The 20680-nt window shown below is 39.6% G+C and overlaps 1 protein-coding gene across 28 annotated transcripts in view; it reads right to left on the reverse strand.

Moving 5' to 3' along the window:
- The window catches only part of MAGI1 (membrane associated guanylate kinase, WW and PDZ domain containing 1), a 677285-nt gene that overhangs the window by 121650 nt on the left and 534955 nt on the right, over nt 1–20680 (reverse strand). For 18 of the 28 annotated variants that reach the window (XM_032289620.1, XM_032289622.1, XM_032289621.1 and 15 more), the window contains 2 exons: nt 18795–18914; nt 4685–4891 (listed from right to left, as the gene is read on the reverse strand). In XM_032289620.1, coding sequence (XP_032145511.1) covers nt 4685–4891; nt 18795–18914 — 327 coding nt within the window. Of the gene's footprint in view, nt 1–2084; nt 2170–4684; nt 4892–18794; nt 18915–20680 lie in introns of those variants that run through there. The other 10 variants (XM_032289610.1, XM_032289614.1, XM_032289609.1 and 7 more) reach the window with 2 other exon arrangements.

Here is a 20680-nt window from a genome sequence, read left to right on the forward strand (position 1 = left end):
TTAACCTGGGAGGTTGAAGCTGCAGTGAGCTGTGATCGCACCATTGCACTCCAGCCTGGGTAACAGAATGAGACACTGTCTCAAACAAAACCTTTCATTTAATTTACCAGAGATTTAGGAGCACTGCCACCACTTTCTTACTAAAGGTTGCCAGTGAATGCAAAGAGAACAGGTAGAATGGAATACTGGAACAAGATCGAATGGGGAGACAGGGAACCTGGTTCTCCCACTGTTCAATGGCATAACAGTTACAGTCAGTCCTTCAGGGTTCTCATCTGCAACACTGGGAAGGTAATACCTGGATAGCTTCTCTCTCAAGATTTTCAGGAGGTTTGTGAGATACATGTAAAAATGGTTTGTAAAACATAAATGAATACAAATGATATTTTTATATTAAAATTATTATTACTATGAAAATGATGTTTTCGTAGTAAATCAGAAGCTTCCAAGCAGTTACACACACACACACACACACTCTCTTTCTCTCTCTCTCTCTCTCTCTCAGACTTTTGAAGGTGACTTCAAGAACATAAACCAAGTCAAAGAAAATTTCTGAAGCTCGTTTTATATTATACATGCTTTTAGGTTTATGTGTATCTACCACTGTGCACAACCAGTAATAATCTTTGAGGCTTCATAAAGCTGCTGAACTTGATTTAAAACACAAATAGCACAGTAGGTGTGCACTCAGGCTGTGGAGTCAGGCATTGTGGGTTGCAGTGGCAGCTTTGGCCCTGTCTCACTGGTTTTGTGATACTGGACAAGGTATTTGACCTCTCTGTTATACACATAAAGAGCTTAGCAAAGTGCCTGCCATATAGTCTATACTTGAGAAACATTAGCTCTTACAGAAATGATTATCTCAACAATCCAAAGCAATGCTTTATCACTGTCTATCAACAAAAAAAGATGTGTCAGCAACCTAATGTTTAAGAATATCAGGGATTATTGAAAGAAAAAAGCCTAGAAACATGATTAGGTAATGGTTTGATGTCTCTCAGAGGTGTTCATGATGAACATGTTACTTTTTAGTTGTAGTGATTTGTTACATATTTTATTTCATTTTATTTTTTTTGAGACAGAGTTTCCCTCTGTCGCCCAGGCTGGAGTACAATGGCATGCTCTCAGCTCACTGCAACCTCCACCTCCTGGAATCAGGTAATTCTCCTGCCTCAGCCACCTGAGTAGCTAGGATAACAGGTACCCGCTACCACACTCCGCTAATTTTTGTATTTTTACTAGAGACGGGGTTTCATCATGTTGGCCAGGCTGGTCTCAAATTTCAAACCTCAGGTGATCTGCTCGCCTCAGCCTCCCAAAGTGCTGGGATTACAGGCGTGAGCCACCATACCTGGCCCTTATTACACACTTTCTAAGTTGTCTATAATGAACACAATATTTTTGCAAAAGTCTTTGTATATATAACTGCTTTGGACAACAGTGTAACTCTACCTTCATTAAGCACACATAAGAAGTGTTCTTTCTCAAGGCCTCTTTTAGGTCCATAAATTGGGCACAATTTGTGCTTTGTGTTCAACAGTCAGTTCCATGGTGAGCATCTGGGATGGATGCTCACCGCTCAGCTTCCGCCTTAATCAATCACTGCAGAAAGGAAGGGTGGGCTGCCTTCCCAGGATGCTTCTGGCCAATAGGCTCCCTGATCTTTGGCCTGCAAACACTCCCAGCATTATTTAGGTGTGCTATTGAGGCATACCTTATCCACAAGACTCAAGCAAAAGGCAGCTAAGATAAAAACAGCAGCAAATTATTAAAAATATCCTGGTAAATGTAATTTTTAATGGCTTCATAGCATTTCCACATTTTGATATAATGCTCATGACTTTATCATAGCTGGCCCAAGCAGGAGCCAACACCTCATTATGCCACTGTCACTCTAAGTTTAAAGTGGCTGGTGGATGCCTATTTAACGTGGTTCAGAATACAAAATGCTTTGACACCACTAGTTTCACATACTTATGGACTGGGTAGTGTTAATTACTTGAAAGATTTAGCATGAGTTAGTGTATGACAGATTGTCAGTTGTCACAGGTATAGTGTTATAAGTGAGGGGACAGTCAACATGCTCTGCACATTGTGAAGAGGTCCCATCATGTGCATCTCTCAAGGCCACTTTTTCCTCCATGCATCTTCTTTGTATCAGACAAGAACCTGAATAACACAATCAGGTGCCACTTGGCTTTCTGTTTTGTGCAGAAACTAATCATCAGATCAATTTTGGCAAGGATAACTAGGGCCCACAAATTGTTCTAAGATGCCAGGATTTGAAGTAGGGGTTTTATGGGGTCAGATTTTCTGAGGCGTGGCTTGTAGAGAGGGAGACTGATAGTAGTTAGAAATAGGAAAGGCATCTAGACTTACAGTCAATTACCTCTACTTTGTTCCTCCTTTCTACCAAAAAATCTATTCAATAAATGGAGGACAAATAGAGGCACACAAGCTTCTTAGGGACTACACAATCTGCTTGGCAGAACAGTTTTGCTGCACACTACCCCCAAGGTTTTCCATTTCTGCGACCACAACTATGGTTTAGGTTATACCATGATTTGCTATTCTTATTTATTAAAATATCAAGACATTAAAGTATGAGAAATGTTAACATGTGTTCATGATCTGTTTTCATTTTGGTAAGGGCCACTATAAACAGGTGAAAGATTCCTAAATGAATGAAATCAGCTGATTTCAATTAAAGCATAGGTAAAAGGTGGCAAATTTCTTCCAGATATTACAACTATAGGGCAGGCGCTGGTCTAACCCATTCTAATTGAGAAAACGGAAATTTTCATGGAGTCAAATTCACACAGTTAGAAGGAGAAACTCAGAAATAATCTAATCCTAGCTAGTCATTTTACACGTGAATGAGTTAGTCATAATTTTCATAAAAAGACAACTACCGGCCCAGCACGGTGGCCCACACCTATAATCCCAGCACTTTGGGAGACCAAGGTGGGCAGATCACAAAGGACCAGCCTGACCAACATGGTGAAACTCCACCTCTACTAAAAATACAAAAAAGTTAGCTGAGTGTGATGGTGCCCACCTGTAATCCCAGCTACTCAGGAGGTTAAGGCAGGAGAATGCTTGAACCCAGGAGGTGGAGGTTGCAGTGGGCCAGGATCGTGCCACTGCACTCCAGCCTCAGTGACAAAGTGAGACTCTATCTCAAAAAAAAAAAAAAAAAAAGACAACTCCCAAGAGCCAAGCCAGGATAACAAACAAATCTCCCCGGTCTTTACCTAACACTTCTTATACAAATGTTGGGCTATCCTACTGCTATGACAATGAAGTCATCAAAAAAAAATTTATTTCCTTTTGATAAATTTTAGGCTTCTGAGTTTAGTTAATAAATAACAAAAACCTCAGTGAGGTCCATATAGGTTGCAGACAGTATTCAAAAATAACAAACTTTTCCTAAATATCCTGTTAGAGTTGGCAGCACAGGGAAAAACAGAGTCTACTAATCTCCCCCTTCACTGGGGCTGATGCTAATAAAGTAATGACCAAAGTATAGTAATGTAAGAAAGGGCCACTATGGGACAGGATAATCTCATATGTTGAAAATGGATAATTTATTAATAGCTGTAACTCTAAAATATTAAAGAAAATAAGAAGAGACAAGGTGTTCTTCTAATCCACAGCACTATGGACTGAAGTTACTCCTATCTTACTCAGCTGTTACATTTTGATTTACTATGTAAGGTCAAATCCTCATATAGTAAAAAATATTCCTCAGCTCTTCTGGGTCACTGCACTAATCCAAGGAACAAACATTATTATTATTATTATTATTATCATTATTATTTTTAGAGACAGAGTCTTGTTCTGTCACCCAGACTAGAGTGCAGCAGTGCAATCTTGGCTCACTGCAACCTCTGCCCCACAGGGAACACACAACATTATATCCTCTCTGAATGGTGTCCCCTGGAGTTGTGCAATACTAAACCTGAATGGCCTTACCCAAAGGTCTTGTCCTTGAAAATCCCTTCATAAAATACAGCATACCTACGCTTGGCGTTAGGCAGCCCTGAATATAGATAAAACATATATAATATAGTCAGTAATACATAGGCTATAGAATATAGAATATAGGCTATACAACATAGAATGCATATATAAGACATAATGTTAGAATTTTATTTTTCCATCTATTCCCCTTTTAGGGCATATAGCAATTTTGCATAAGTTAACTGAATACGTAATATCCTACAAAGATATAAAAGGATGCTGCTGGCCAGCATCAACTGACATTAAACAGATAAAACACGTTCTCATATTTTGCTTCACAGCAATCAGCCATAATAGAGAGATGCTGCAAATTCCTCCGCAAAAATAATGAACAAAATACAAATATTTATATATATATATATATATATATAATTTTGAAGAGAAAGACACCATGTTGATTATTTTCTCATTTTCCTTCTTCACACATTCACCCCTGGCTCCCTTAAGGTATTCTGGTGAAGTTAAAATATTCCTGTAAAGGGACATGAAAAGAAGACCATAGAAAAGACCATCTCTTTTCCAAGCACTGTGTGGTCCAAGTTTGAATTCTGGCAACACTACCAAATCCCTCGAGAACAGTATCCTTCTCAAAACTCTATGCAAAAGCCTCCCCGTCATCCCTTTCCCAGATCCACTGAGGGCAACATGGTCTGACCTTTACCTGTAAAGCTACTGTTCATTTCAGGAACATCATCCTCTTCCTCATTCTCCGCATGGACTATGCCAGCATTTTGCATATCATTGTAGGACTTGGTTCTCTTCGGGGTCGACTGCTTAGAGCCAGACTGAAGGCTTTGCAAGGCATCCGTCGTGATCACTTTCCCACTGACTGGCTGGCTAGGAGGCTTGGGTGTCCCATAATAGTTTCCTAGGTGATGGAGAGACACATTTGCATGTTTCAAAAGGAATACTTTGTTTTTTTCAAGACTTCACATCCAAATCTCTAGGCACATTTTAAAAATTACACTAGAAAACCAGAACAAACTGTATTTTATTTCTGGAGTAGGTTAGAAAAGATGTCTTTCCTATCTAGCTAGACACAGTGATTTCAGAAGGGAAGAGGAAAGCTGTATTGTTTTAGTGCAAAGAACCTACTAGGGCTAAAAACAAAGGAGGCTATGCTGAGCAGTAAACATTCCTTCTCATTACATTTGAATATCAATTGGTCATCTTTTTATATATATGCACCAGCATAATGCTGAATCCAATTTAGAGCAAGCCTCGCAGAAGATAAAAAATTCATTACTGCCGGCATCCTTACAGGCCTAAAAAGTTGAGGTCACCTTCCCTTAATAAGGGGACTCGTCAAGAGGGAACCAGGGCAATATTTAAAAAGGAGGACAGTAAACCCCACGTGGCACCTCTTTAGCTGAATGGCAGGCTTGACTCTCTGGGTCAAGCAGAGTAGGAACAAACCCCTGCCAAGTCTTAACAGAAAACCCTGTGTCAATGGTGGCACCCACTATGGGTCGCTCTTCCAATAGTGGTCCATCTTTACTTTCAGCCACCCTTTCCCAGTTTGATATATATCCCACTGTAGTGTGCTATGTGATTCTCACTTGTACATAAATAGATTTTTACATTTTAATTTATTTCAGTGGATACATGTATTTTTAATTTGCAATAGAGAAATCTCACTGGTAAGGGATGACAGAAATATAAAGTTTGCCTTTAGAGTGTAAGAAAACAGCAGTACTTTAAAAAACTGACTCATTTTTCACTTGAAGTTTAAAACGACAGTTTTATATAGAAATTAATCAGCTGAATACATAATATTGATGGTAGTAAAAAGAGTTTCCTTTTGGGAAGTTAAAAAGCTATTTTTAAAGGTTATTTTAAAGATAATATTAAGTAATTTGTTCCCACATGAATGAAATCATAAAGGGTAGTTCATAAGATCAAAGTTTGAAAAACATAGTTGATAATCAATAATATTCAGAGGCTACATGATAAAAGACATCAACCTTAGAATGTCATCAATCCGTTTACCGCTTCACATCTTTTAGAGTAAGGCCAGGAAAATAGGAAATGATTTTGAGATCTTGAATCAATCCTAATTAAAGTTTGTAATTCTATGCTGAGTAAAGCAGAATTTGTAAATAATAATAAATCCTGTACAAACTGTTTCTTCCCAAGGATCCAACCCCACCGTCTTACCTCAGTACATAGTTACATAACATACACATTTTATTACATAAGCACCAACCACAAAAAAAAAAATAAAGGCAAAAGGAGACAGCTTAATAGCCTAGCCTTCATGAAACATACAGATAATAAAGAATTTGCTTCTACGTTGGGTATATTGGCTCATTCCTGTAACCCCAGCACATTGGGAGGCTGAGGTGGGCTGACCACTTGAGCTCAGTTCAAGACTAGCCTGGCCAACATGGTGAAATCCCGTCTCTAAAAAATGTACAAAAATTAGCTGGGCTTGGTGGCGCTCTCCTGTAGTTCCAGCTACTTGGGGGAGTAGGGGAGGAGGGGTGCTGAAGAGGCAAGGATTTCTTGAGCCCGGGAAGTTGAAGCTGCAGTGAGCAGAGATTGTGCCACTGCCCTCCAGCCTGGGTGACAGAGCTAGATCCTGTCTCAAAAAAAAAAAAAAGAAAGAAAGAAAGAAAGAAAGAAAGAAAGAAAGAAAGATTCTCTCAGGCTTTATTCTTATAAATAAGGTTTCCTTTTTAACAAAAAGGGTTTAATAATGTTTTTTAAAAACGTTTTTTGAATCATCATAATTTATAGAGATACACACCCACTTTTCTTTGAGATGAGTGTAATAGTCTGTATCAGCAGGAAAATTCAACATACAATTTTTCTTAAAATGCAGTACATGAAAGAGCACCATGTTCATATCTGAAGGGTGCCAGGTAGAAACCTGACACGCACATTCTGGTGGCTTATACTCGGCTTATACTTAACTTAATCATTCAAGTTTTTTCATAGGAAGTAGTCTATTTCTTCAAAAATCTTATTTTAGGTTTCCAACTTAAAGGCACTAGAATTGGGTAGAATCAGCTTGAAGAAAAGCATCCCACATGTGTCTTTTAGTGGCTAACACTTGAGCAAAGAAGAAATTAGCACGTGTCAACCAAGAAATGCACTTAATCTTGCATTTCTACAGAGGTTGTATCAAAGGGTTTCTCATGCCTTCATTGAAGGCGTAACTAGGCCAAACTATTAACTTTCTCATTAACTAAAGACTATTTAGTGAAGTTTAAGAAGGTACGATGGTTAACTGTTTTAAAAATAGTCTGCACAGTGATAAAAAAAAAAAAAAAAGAGAGAGAGAGAGACAAAGCTCCACTGCATTTTTCATTCCTTACAATCACTATTATATCAAGGCATCATGTACATTTTTCAGTTAGATGTTAAACTAAGGCTAATGTCTATAAATAAGAACCTTCCACTGAAAAAGGTGGAACCCTTCCCCCATAATTTTTATATGTATAATTTCCTAACCATATCACTCAGTTTCCATGCCATTAAACTGAAGTGTAGCATTCATAAAATTATTAATCATTTAAAATCAATTAAAACTTCAACATCTGCATTTATGGCAGAAATAATAAGTGCTTGGAAAATGAAAGTTCCACTTAAATTTGACAAATATGTGTGGATTTTCTATTAGGTACCTGCTCTCACTTTTCCAGTTGAAAGTCTTTCTTAAGTTAATAAATAATTAGCAGATTTGTCGGTGCAACTACATACGACCGAAAACAATCCACTTGTTCACAATGGTTTCCTATTTTGGGAAATTAGTTTAACATTGACTGGAGACAGAAAAAATAGATAATATTAGGTTGAACCATATGAAATTGCTGTTGTAGAAGATGTACTGTCACACATAAGCAATTTCACTTGCTTTAATCTAATGAGTGGCCATGAGCGATACTGCAGAGCCTTGGCACACCATATCATGGGGTAAAAGTCTTGGAAAAGATAGCTCAGAGTTGAAATCTCACTACGAACTAACTAGCTGTGTGACTCTGGGCAAATCTTTGTCCTCCTTTAACTTGGGATTCTAAGAGAACCTAGTTTACAGCTAGAACAGCTAGTTTACACCTAGAATAGGACAATAACTAGTTTACACCTAGAACTTGGTTAAAGACAAACCATCTCATTTTGTCCTATTCTAGGTCTAGATGGTCTGCCTTTAACTAACGCTAAAGTCTGCCACTATGGTGAAGATAGATAAATGCTACCTAACTATCGCATGTTTCCAATCTTTAAAATGACGCCCATACCATATTGTTTTGAGGATCAAAGAGATCATGTATACAAAGTGCCACACATGGTAACAGCAATAAGCAAGCAAACCTATCAATAACCAAATAGCCAAGTCTTCTACATTCAGTCTCTCTCATACTATCTCTGTGAAATGGGAATGGTAGCACCAACTGTGACAATTAGCTAATGCGGAGTTTTCAAAGGTACTCTGTAAACCATAGGTGTTAAATATAAAACAGTGTTATTATTATCCAAATCTCTCCACTATTTCTTGTTTTCCGTACTGAAACCTACAACATTTATAGAAAAGTTTCTGTCTAGTAGTTTTCTAACTATAGAGCGTTTAAACTTTCATACACCATTGTTTTAAAATAATTTGGATTAGTGACCAACCTTTAAAATTAGAAAGCTTCCAGTTGAAGTCTGGATTCTCACTGCTGCTTGACAAAGTGTAAAGTCTGCTTGCAGGGACTCCATCTCTTATAGAGGATGTTGAAAAGCAAGTATGCGTCTAAAACCAACTCACGTGAACATACTAACCAAGGATTTCTGCAGAGAAATTTTCGCTTCTCCTTTTGGTTTGCCTGACCCTTGGCAGACTAAGACCTTGTGCTCCACCTAGAACAGTGCCCTAAGGCTGCGGCAATGCAAGAGCATGGGCAGATACAGGGGCATGAGCAGAGGCATGAGTAGATAAGAAAACCTCAAACTTCAAAAAGTCCTCAATAATTCACAGATTAGCCTTTGAGTGAATTGTTTTTTGGAGAACCTGCTTTTGGCCCTGGGCTTTTGGACAAAAAACTCTGGGTGTCTTCTTTCAACCCCGGCTGTCTTATTCTGCTGTGAACTGTCCTTACCATGCAGCAATGGGCAGGATGGGTCACGCATGCTCCAGTTTGCCACATTCACCACTGATCTTCTTTGCCTCTATACAGCCTATTCACCCTCTTACTTGACTTGTCTGGCCCCTCAGGCATTTGAGTTCATGACTCCAACCTTCTAGAAAGCATTCATCCTTTGCAATAGTTTGCACTTTTGTCAAAATCAAGCAAAGTCTACCCATAGCAGAAACACAAACCTTACAAAGTCTAGCCATGTAGAAACACAAACCTTACAGACAGTATGAACCATGCAACAGAGACTCTGTGTGAAGAATATGTGGATGACTTTACGGTATTAAACTAAAAATCATCTGAAAAAGTACAAATGATTAAAAACTTAACTGGGGCTATCACTTGGCAGACTGCACAGTGTCTAGGAGCCGTGAGCATGATTGTCCCACAGGCTGTGCGTTATCCAACACGTTTCCTGCAGTGGCTGGGCTCCCTCCCAAGTGGAAACTTGTTCTCTCTGCTGCTATTTTCAGAACTAGTTCTACAACAAGACTCAACAAGGAGGGTGGCCGGGGGGAAAGCGGAGGGCAAAGGAGGACTTGAGAGGAAGGCACGGCTGGCCTTAATTAATAAGCACAATCCCTGGCCAGGACAAAGCCAAAGAAAATATTTTTCTGACACACATTTAAAAATTAATAGGCACTGCAAATCAATTTTTAGAGCTTTATAAAATATTTAAGGAGGATTGTGACCCTGGAATTTAAGCTAGGATGAATCAAATCTGTATGGCTTTCAACTTATACAAATTTACTATTCATTCATTCATTTCCTTACAGAAAACCTTTTTAATGCCAGGCATGGGAAATACAAAGTAAAAATTGGACTGAAACATGATCTTTGCAATCATTCTACATGTTATACCTCAGTTTTGTCAAGCTTCAATGTGCAAACAATTAAATTACATTAAGTAATGGTCAGGGTGGGCCTGAGATCCATGGATCACTGTTTGTGTAGCAAAGCCATTTTGGACAGAGAAAATCACTCCTCTTTTGCAGACGATAAACATAGAGGCCCAAAGTTGCAGAAACACCTGCCATGGAGTTACATGGCTGGTCCAGGGTAGATGCGGGTGAGAATTGGGGGTACTTGTCTACCGTCTTCCTACAAGACAAGCTTTTGAAAATAAGCTTGAGAACAGGATGGTAGTGACCACCCATGGCTGGGAATCTACAGCATGTACTTTCAACAGGGGCACACCCCAAGGGGGCAAAAATTATTTGCTTTTTTGGGGGGTAGGCGTACAAAAACCTTACTCTGTATATGTACAGTACAAATATGTATAGAGTACATGATCACATGGACATCCAGCATATCTGATTTTGTTCTGGCCTCAAGGCCCTGGGTGGTCTGCCCCTGGCCCACTTTCCAGGCACTTGTCCTGGTTGCCTTCACTTGTTCTTTTTGCTCGGAACTCACTGGTCGCCTTTCAGATCACAGCATAGAAACTGTGCCCCCTTCCCTGTCTCATAGCTTTTGCACCCACTCCTCCCTGTGCTCCTCCTTATTGCCTGCTCATCCTCAGCGTCAGTATCCCTGACCCCACAGACTAGATCAAAGCTGCCCTTATCAGTTCTTACATGTTCTCAAGGAAACACCTACCTCCTCCTCCAAATGCCCTTTATGGTATATAGCAGATGGTTTAATTAATCAGTACCTGTCTTCGCCTCTAGACTATAAGCTCCAAGAGGCCAGGGGCCACATCTGATTTTGTGTACCACTGTGTTCTCAGGGCTGACACAGTGCCAGGCACATACCATTCCCTGGTAATTCACTGCCGAATGAGTAAATGACTAAGTGCAAATAGCACACATGAATTCCATCCTGGGGTCCTCCTAAAAGCCTGAATTGTGGATGCAGTTATTAACAGCATGACTCATGACACTTTCCAGTCCATCAATTATATCTGAATTACCAAGACCTGCATCACTTCGCTTTGCTACTTGTTTGCTCAGCACATGACAGTTCCTTCATAAAACTGCAATACTTTCTCTTTTATCTTCCTTTTCCTACCTGCTCCACCCTACAAAAATAGGATGTGCATGCACAGACGGACAATAAACCACTGTCCTATAATGAGCAGTTTGTCCTTGCCAGTGCCATTTGGCTTCTAATACAAGATCAAAGATGATAACATAAGAGTTTTATGACCCTGAGTGACGTAAAGGACCTCTCTGCCTTCAGCCTCAGTTTACACAATATAAAGGTAAAAATTATAGCTACCTAACAGAGTTTTTTTTCAAGATTAAATTAGGTCATGTGTACAAAGCACCAAGCACTGTGCTTGGCACAATGTTAGCATACAATAAACTCTAGCAGTCTCCAGTCAGGCCCGATGTCGTGGACAAACAGCAGGGTTAATGTGTAGAAGAGTATATTATCAAAATACATATTCAAAAAATAACATTTTTTAAAGTTACCTTTATTGTATACCTATTAAGTGCCACTACCCATATATTCACTTACTCTCATCTTTATAAACAATCTTACAGAAAAAAGGCATCAATATTCCCATTTTCACATGAAGAAACTGATATTCACACAAGTCAAAAATGATTACTGGCATTTAAACACAGATTAGTCTGTCTCGGACAACTACGCTTATTAACTCCAGGAATCTTTGGGGGTCTCTATGCAGGGAATTAAAGAAAACTTCTCCAGCTTCCCCATCTCCATAAGCAGATGAACAGCCAATTACAGCACAGATTTCATTTGGTCACTTTCATTATCAACAGAGAACATTCCATGGCAGAGTTTGCCAACAGAGCTCATCACAACAGACTGCTTCCAGGGCCTGCCAAAGAACAGGGCTCCAGACAGTCTCGTTTTCTTTAACCAGAAACAAGAACTCTCTTCACCCCTGTTTTAGCTCTGTGTCCCCCAAAATTATACCACTGGCAGCTGCCTTTTTGCAGACCTTCTAGGAAGCAAAACAAAAACATTATTGAATGCTGATATCCTCTTCCTAATTAACATGCAGAAATATGCAACCCATAACTCCAATTTGAAATGTCACCCTGGCACTGCACTTCTATGCTGAAGGAAAACCTTTGCAATGCTCAAAGTGTATAATCAGCCTCTTCTACCCAGAGGCATTTGTAAAACAGGCATGTCTGGACCCCGACCCTCCACTGAATAGTCCATCCCTTGTAAACTCTCTCCTAGAGAAGTCCCAAGGGCTGGCTGAGGCAGTGACTTGTCTTGCAGAGCAAAAATGTCAACAGAAAAAAAAGAAAAGCAAAGGAAAAGAGAGATGGTTCAGCTGATTTATTTTAAGCACCATATCAAATAAATTAGCTCGGTGCCACAATTAGGAAGTTGGGCCAAGTTGGGAAGATGTGCTTATTTTTGCCTTCTTTGCTTGCTTTGATGCCAGTTCTGTTCAGTGACAGAATGACAAGTTGGTTCAACTTGTAAAGTGGAGATCAATGACAAATTCTACTAATAAGTCTATGCCTTGTGAGGGATGATAATCAGATTCCTTACATAGCCAGGAAGGGGCTCTACTCTGTTGGGAGTGTATGCAATTTTCAGCGTGATAGCTGCTGCGGGATAGGAAGTTTCATAATGGAGACCCTACCCCCCAAATCTATCCCTATTCTAGTATTTTTTATTTTCACAAATGATACTACTATCTATCCAGTTACAGAAGACAGCAACTAGGATTTATCTTAGAAGGATTATCATCATCTGTGTTTTCTACCTCCTTCTCACAATAACCAATACGTTAACAAAGTTAGCTTTTCACACAAATAACTCTAGATTCAGCTGATCATTCACCACCACCACCACCAATGTGGTCCAAAGCTAGTTCCAATTGGGGTTGCCAGATGAAATGCAGGACGGTGTTCTGTGTTTTTATTTGCTAAATCTAGCAACCTAACTCCAGCTCATTCATCAGATCTCACTTCAGTTACTACTTCTACAGGGGTACCTTTGCTCAATTCCACAGACATCCACTCTCCCCATCTTATGGTCTCCTTTAAAGACTTTCACACACTAATATTTGGATATTTGTTTGATTAAATAGTGTGTCTTGTTTACTAGACAGTTAAGACCCATGAAGACAGTGACCACAACCATATGTGCTTTTGTTCAGCATTTTCTCTTTAATGAATAGATAAGTGAATGCATAAACTAGTAACTGAGGCTACAAAAGAAGTATCAGTTTTCAGGCAAAAGGAAAATGATGGCATCCAAGTCCTACAACATTTGACCAGGCTATATCCCTGATTCCTTGCAGTATCTTAAACCAAGCTCTCTCTGGGTCTCGGTTCTATCATCTGAAGAAACTAACTTTACTGCATTTCCAGCTGTAAAATGCTACAACCCTACCAATCTAAATCAAGCAAAGATTGGGCCTGAAAGAGAATTCTGAATGTTACTGGGCCTTGAGACTTCACGGGTTCACTCCACTTGTCTGCCATCTTGCCTGTCATAAAATGTCCCCACAGAAGCAGCTCACCACTCCTGTGCTGTAACATCCTCTTTGGGAGGACTCAAAATGAGGATTCTTTTTTAAAGGAGCTTAACTCTTAAGACATGCTTTGCTTTGTGAGGTCAGCTGGTGAGGACAGAGAAGATCTTGTTGAGCAGGTCCTTGCTCTTCCTTTCAGAAGCTTTTACTCTATAAGTGGAGCCACCAGCCATGTATGGCTACCTAAATTTAAATGAGTTTATAATGAATTAAAATTAAGTTAAAACTCAGTTTCTCAATCAAAAGAGCCACAGGTGGCTACTGGCTGCTGTACTGGATAGTCCAGAATACTGAACATTCCCAGCACAGAAGGAAGTTCTTACAGAATAGCAGTGGTTCTAAGGGAAGCAGGGTGTGGTTGCTTCCCCTCCCTTTCTAGAAACCATCATTCTAACCCTCTCCTGGTTCATCATGACACTGCTCTCTCTGGTTTCAGGCCCCATGGCCCATACTGACTAATAAACTCAAAAACCATCTCCCAGCCACTTACCTGGCCTAACATAGTCCTCCCATAGCTTCGCCTCCTCCAGGGAGTCTGCCAACACTAGATGAAATGGTGCGCCCTTCCTATAAGCTTCAGAGTGCTGTGTAGTTTCTCTCAGAACACTCATCAATTTTCTTTTTGGTTGTTGTTTTTTGAGACAGGGTCTCACTCTGTTGCCCAGGCTGGTACAACCTCAGCTCACTGCAACATCTGCCTCCTGTGTTCAAGTGATTCTCCCACCTCAGCCTACCAAGTAGCTGGGACTATAGGTGTGCACCACTATGCCCAGGTAATATTTGATTCTTGGGGTTTTTTTTCGTTTTGTTTTTGTTTTTGTTTTTTGGTAGAAAGGGGGTTTCACCATGTTGGCCAGGCTGGTCTCAAATTCCTGACCTAAAATGATCTGCCCATCTTGGCCTCCCAAACTGCTGTGATTATAGGCATGAGCCACTGTACCTGGCCCACTCATCACTGTTCTTAAAACTGTTTACATTCATTCATTCATTCATTCATTCATTCATTCATATATTACACAAAGTCTCACTCCTGTTGCCCAGGTTTGTATGCAGTGGTGTGATCTTGGCTTACTGCAGCCTTAAACTTCCCAGGATCAGGCGATTCTCCCACCTCAGCCTCCAGAGTCAGCTGGGACCACAGTTACATGCCACCATGCCTGGCTCACTTTCGTATTTTTTGTAGAGATGGGGTTTTGCCATGTTGCCTAAGCTGGTCTTGAGCTCCAGTGCTTAAGCAGTCCTCCCACCTCGGCCTCCCAAAATGCTGGGATTACAGGTGCCAGCCACCATACCCAACAAAATTGTTTACGTTTAATCTGCCTCACAAGACTAAGCAGGGGAAGAGTGTAGGCTCTGGGGCCCAGGGGCCTAAATTTGAATCCCAGCTCTATCTTTGGTTTACCATGTGAACTTGGAAGAGATCATTGACATTTCTGGGCCTCATACTCCTCTTCTGTGAAAGGTCATAAGTAGGACCCACCTCATAGGCTTGTTAGGAAGATTAAATGAGTTTGTGCATACAATGCCCTTTGAAGAGCACCTGCTATGTGCTACACAAGCATTAGCAAAAATAATTAACTAAAAAACATAAGCACCTTCAAAGTCGGGGCAGTTTTGGTCTACTGCCCTGTACATCATATCCCTTGCCTCATGAAAAAGTCTGACCTGAAATAAATGCTCAATAAATATTTGTTGAAATGGACTTTATATGCATTAAAAGACTTGCTTTAAAGCTGTGCCACCAGAAACTTACCCTATCGTTATGCTCATAACTGTGTAACAAGACACTTGAGGCACTGTTTATAACACCACCACCAAAAACAGAAGGCGGAGGTGAGGCGGGGACATTTAAAATGTCCACCTGCAGGGGGCTAGTTAAGTTTTATACACACACACACACACACACATTCATTCACTGGGATTCTATGCAGCATTTATAAAGGATGAGGAAAAACTGTATGCGGTAATGTGGAAAGATCTCCAAGGTATGTTAAGAGCAAAGGGCAAGAATAGAGTGAAATAAACAAGATATACATATATGCTGTGTATAAGTTTTATAAATATTTGCACTAGCATCTTTAATAATGGTTACTTATATGGAAGAGGGAAAACAACTTGGACGTAGATAGTTTTAAGTCTTTTACTACAGGAACTACTCCATCATGTACACTTACTACTTTTACTTCAACATTTATATATGTCTTGCTTTAAAGAGTGTTTTGCGTTGTGGTGAGAGATTTTTCCTCTCTGGAACCAGTAGAGATCTGGAAAAAGCAATTTCAGGAGGGGAAAACAGTAAATAAAGACATTTTACTGGCAAATCTGCTGGTTTACTGACTAGCAGAGGGGAAGGGATCCATTACGGGAGCAATTTTAAACTAGGTGTGTGTAAATATGAGAGCTAATGCTGATGGAGAGCTTACATGTGTCAGACAGTCTGCTAAGCCCTTTCCAATTATTGTCTCATTTAGCCCTACCTCTAAGGAAACACTATGATTATCCTCATTTTACCAATGGGAAAATGGAGACATGGAGCATTAAGTAACTTGCCGGAGGGCACACAGCTCAATAGCAAAGGGGCTGAGAATCAAACTCAGGCAGTGTGACAGCAGGCCTTGCAGGCCTGTTAGTGTCCACCAACAGACAGCAGCCACCAACAAGGGACTTGTCCGGGGGAGGCAAAGACAGAGGAAGTTCTCTAAATGTCTCTCCAGCCCTACTCCTATGAGGGTATACAGCATTTAATAAAAATCTATTTGGCTCTCAGCTTATAAGAGTCAATATAGTATATTCCGGCCAGTTCCAAAAAATTATGAGCCACCTCATATGGTAAGGAAATTTCACTGCTAATAGGCCAAAGGCTGAAGAACACTGTACAATCAAATGAGTTAGAATTAGAAAAGATTAATCCTGTGCATAAGAAAATTCCAATTCTAAAATAACTATGCAACACTCACAAAGCGAGTGTTTCATTTTCTATATAACGATCAGACATTTTCTGAGAAACATTCTCCTATTGCTACACACCAGGAAGTTAGCTTCAAGCACAATGAGTTATTTTCCTTAACTTTTTAGTTACATCTCGGATACTCTTGAGGTTTTCAGGAAAGAGTGTAGGATCTGAGAGTGACACTGAGCTGGGTTTGGTTCCTGTTCTAGCATTCTAGAACTGGCTGTGCAACTCTGAAAAAGTTATTTAATGCCACTTGGCTTCAGTGACTCCATCTAAAAATTCAGTGAAGATAATAGCCACCTCTGTTGCAATGATAAAATTAAATGAGAAAAAGAACTGGCTCCACCTATATATCATTTGTTCCATTAACACTGAATAAAGAGAGTTTACTTTCCTTCTTCCAAGTTGGAGTCTAAATCACAAGCTTTTCCTGTTCGACCCAATTCTCTTTTGCTTTGTACAACCACTTGCACCCCAGCCACTCCAAAAATGCAAATGATGTGTTGTGTACTTGATGACTCAAGCCCCCCAGATGGGCATAATAACTGATTTCAGATGAGGACAATTTTCTCTCTGCTAACCAAAGAGGAATCACTATCCATGGCCATTGAAGTTTTAGCTCAATTCACATGCACAACATGTGAGGATAGCATGCTGACAACATGTTAAAGAAGCTTCTTGTACCTTCCCTCAGCTCCCTCCCCTCCCTCTATACACTCCTAGACCTCGATTATTCTTGGACCCCTGCCCAGCCCACCAGTCACTCAGTCACATCCCAACATACGGTTTCAGGAAACTAAGCCAACTGATAATCAGCAATACTAAAAAGAAAAAAAAAATTTCTGACATCATGAGCTAGAATCTGATTAATATACACTGTCCACTGTATATTTACATTTGGAAATGAGCAGTATGTACAAAGACAATGTTCCTTCCCTTCTTCTCCAAAGAATATCAACCCAGAAACAGCATCTCTAAGATTCATGATCATGATGTGACTATTACTCACTGTAACAGGAGCAATTATCACATTAAAGTTATAATGTCCCTAATAAGATAATAATCTACTTTGCATTTACCCTTCATGTTTAAGTCTAATCTTTAAAATGCCCCCTGAATGCCTAATAAATCCAAATTTTAAAGAGCTTGTAAAGAGATAAACATAATAACTTGACCACATTAATAATCCTTCCTAGTTAACAGTATCATTACACTATTTCTGTCTCAAATAATAACACTCCAAAAAGTAATCAAGCTATAATACTGTTTTCAGAAAAACATGACTTTTTTCCACCACATTCGGCTCTGACCTAGCAATGAGATCTGATCCTATGGATATGTTTGCATCTATGTGAAATGATACATCTATGTCATTCAACTCAGCAGTGTTTAGAAATATGAAACATTGAAACTGACTCAAATATTTGTTCAGAGGGAAGTGGTTAAATAAATTATGGTATGCCCATACAAAGGAATTATAATTTTTATAATTCTATTTTAAAAAGACGAAAACCAGAAGTACTTTATTACTGAATTGCAATGATGTATTAAGACATACTGCTAAACAAAAAGAGCAAGGTACCAAACAGCATGTGCTGTATACTACCTTTTGGGGAAAACAGGGAAGAAATGGGAATATCCATACAACATGCATGAGCACATGTATATACACATGTGCTCATGCATGTTTGTATTGACATAAACTTCAGAAGAGTAATCAGATTGTTTATAATATTGAATCCTAGATTAGGCAGGTGGGAGACAGGCATATGAAGATTACTTAACTAAATATTTTTAAAATAGTTTTTTTTATGAATCACATATGAGTATTTTCTACTAAAAATACATTAGAAACCAATCAGTAGGAAAGTAATATTTTATTACTACAAGATTAAAACAAACTGCTTATAAGGTCGCCTTTTGTGATTAACCATGATTCTTCCTTCTCTTCTTTCTAATACCATACATGTTCATATGAAAAAACAAAACTGACCCACGCACTTGAATAGATAAAAAACTCCTAGAGAAAAACAAAAACCATTTTTAAAGAGCTCCACAAAGTCTTATTCCACAGACTTGATCTATTACTCGCCATATAAGGTGAACTGCAATCTCCTGTTATTTGTTTAGACCTCCAGAATCCACAACACATTTTTGCCTGGATGGCTCTGGCTCCTTTGAAGTACCCAAGAGAGAAGCTTTTTATGCTGCTGTACAAGTAACTCACCTTCATAGGTGCCGACTTCCAGAAGAGTCCCGCTCTGCTCGAGGTCCAAGAACTCCTTTACAGTCAGAAAGTTATAGTCCACGCCAGGCACTTCTCCTTCTCTGGGAGATCGGGTTGTGCCTGTAACAGAAAATACAGAGGCACAACAAGCCATCAGTCAACTAAAACAGGAAGTTCCACATCCAGGTGTAATTAAAATAACCTGTTCAGTAAGCTGGCGTACCCAAGACTCTGCTGCCTTATCCGTCCAGACAGGGACACAGTAAATGCAACTTCTTTCTAATATAACACAACAACATCCTCACTTCCACCCTCTAGTGCCTGGGACCCACAAATGGGAGAGAGGGAAAACCAAGTACAGCTGGGTAATCTAGAGAGAGTCTTGTAATTTTGACAATGCACTGAATAAAAAAAGGTGAATTGGATTTTATGCAGACAACATTCACAGTCAGCAGCTTTTAGGACTCCAGTAAATACTAAAAACATATCCACCTTAAGCTCAGAGCCTAAGGGGTTTGTGTTTTTAATCACAGGCCTCGAAATTCTTGTGTTCCTCAATACAACCAGGAAGTTTCAATGTAATAAGCCCTTTATAGAAAATAATACCCGCTGCATAAACACATCACTAGAGAAATCTGATTGCCCAAGATCTGTGGTTGGACATCTCCCAGGGATTAAAATGCTGCTACTCCTCATGTAATTAATACGTTTGGCAAAAAGAGGCCATCCATGAATTCTGACTAGAGAGAAAGGACACTGCATTTGCTAGAAAATTCTCCCCCTGAATCAATCTGGTCATCTTCTCAATGGCTGACAAATGTAACATTTCCTTTTACAAAATAATAGCACCCAGAGTACAAAAGTTGCCCAGCTCAGGTGCTGGGCTATAGATCTATCATTTCAGCCCAATCTCAGTTAGAGTGGAAGCAATGAGCAGAATGTTGTTTAAACGTAAGTCAAAAAAAGGGAAATAAACCAAGCAGCAATTATGTACTGTGCACTAGGAGCCTATGTTAAATATTATGGGACCAAAAAAAAAAAAAAAAAAGAGCAAAAAATGTGATTTCTGCTGTTGCATTCAACAGAGCTCATTTTGCAAGGCATTATGACCTGTGGTGGTGATTTAAGGTCAATGTTTTCCCCTATAACGAGCAAGGATATTTTCCTATGTCTATCATCTCTTCATTGAAATGTAATGCAATTAAATAACCAACTATATGTGCCTAGTGGCTCTGAAGTTCCTAGCATTGTGCATTCTCTGATCATTCACCCATGTGAATGACTATATCCACACCTACACTGGATATTCATAACTTTCATAAGCGAAAATCATTCAACACTTGGTGCATACTTTACTCAGGCAAAACGTATTTTTTAGTGCACGTAATTTTTCTATCTGAAATCTGAATGTTTTAAATGGCTGTAAGTTGGGCACAGAATGGTTATATTAAAGATGTTTGCTTCTCATGATCAGCATGCTAGAACCTTCTGGTTAAAGAATTCTACTCTTACACTGTTTCCTAATTTGTTCCCACTTCTGCCTCCCCGGTAGGTGATGACAAATCCCTTGAGGTAGTTCACAGCCTTTAAATTTACATTTCAAGTGTCAGGCACAGGAAACATAGGGACTGTTTCCTATGTTACATATACTGTTAAACAGCAGTGGTCTGGGTAGGGCACCGTGGCTCATGCCTGTAATCCCAGCACTCTGGGAGGCCAAGGCGAGTGTATCACCTGAGGTCGAGAGTTTGAGACCACCCTGATCAACATGGAGAAACCTCATCTCTACTGAAAAATACACAAAATTAGTCGGGTGTGGTGGTGCATGTCTGTAATCCCAGCTACTCCGGAGGCAGAGGCAGGAGAATCGCTTGAACCTGGGAGGT

The sequence above is a fragment of the Sapajus apella genome, unplaced genomic scaffold (genome assembly GCF_009761245.1).
Source record: "Sapajus apella isolate SASKATOON/1434 unplaced genomic scaffold, GSC_monkey_1.0 scaffold23, whole genome shotgun sequence".
NCBI classification, from domain to species: Eukaryota; Metazoa; Chordata; class Mammalia; order Primates; family Cebidae; genus Sapajus; species Sapajus apella.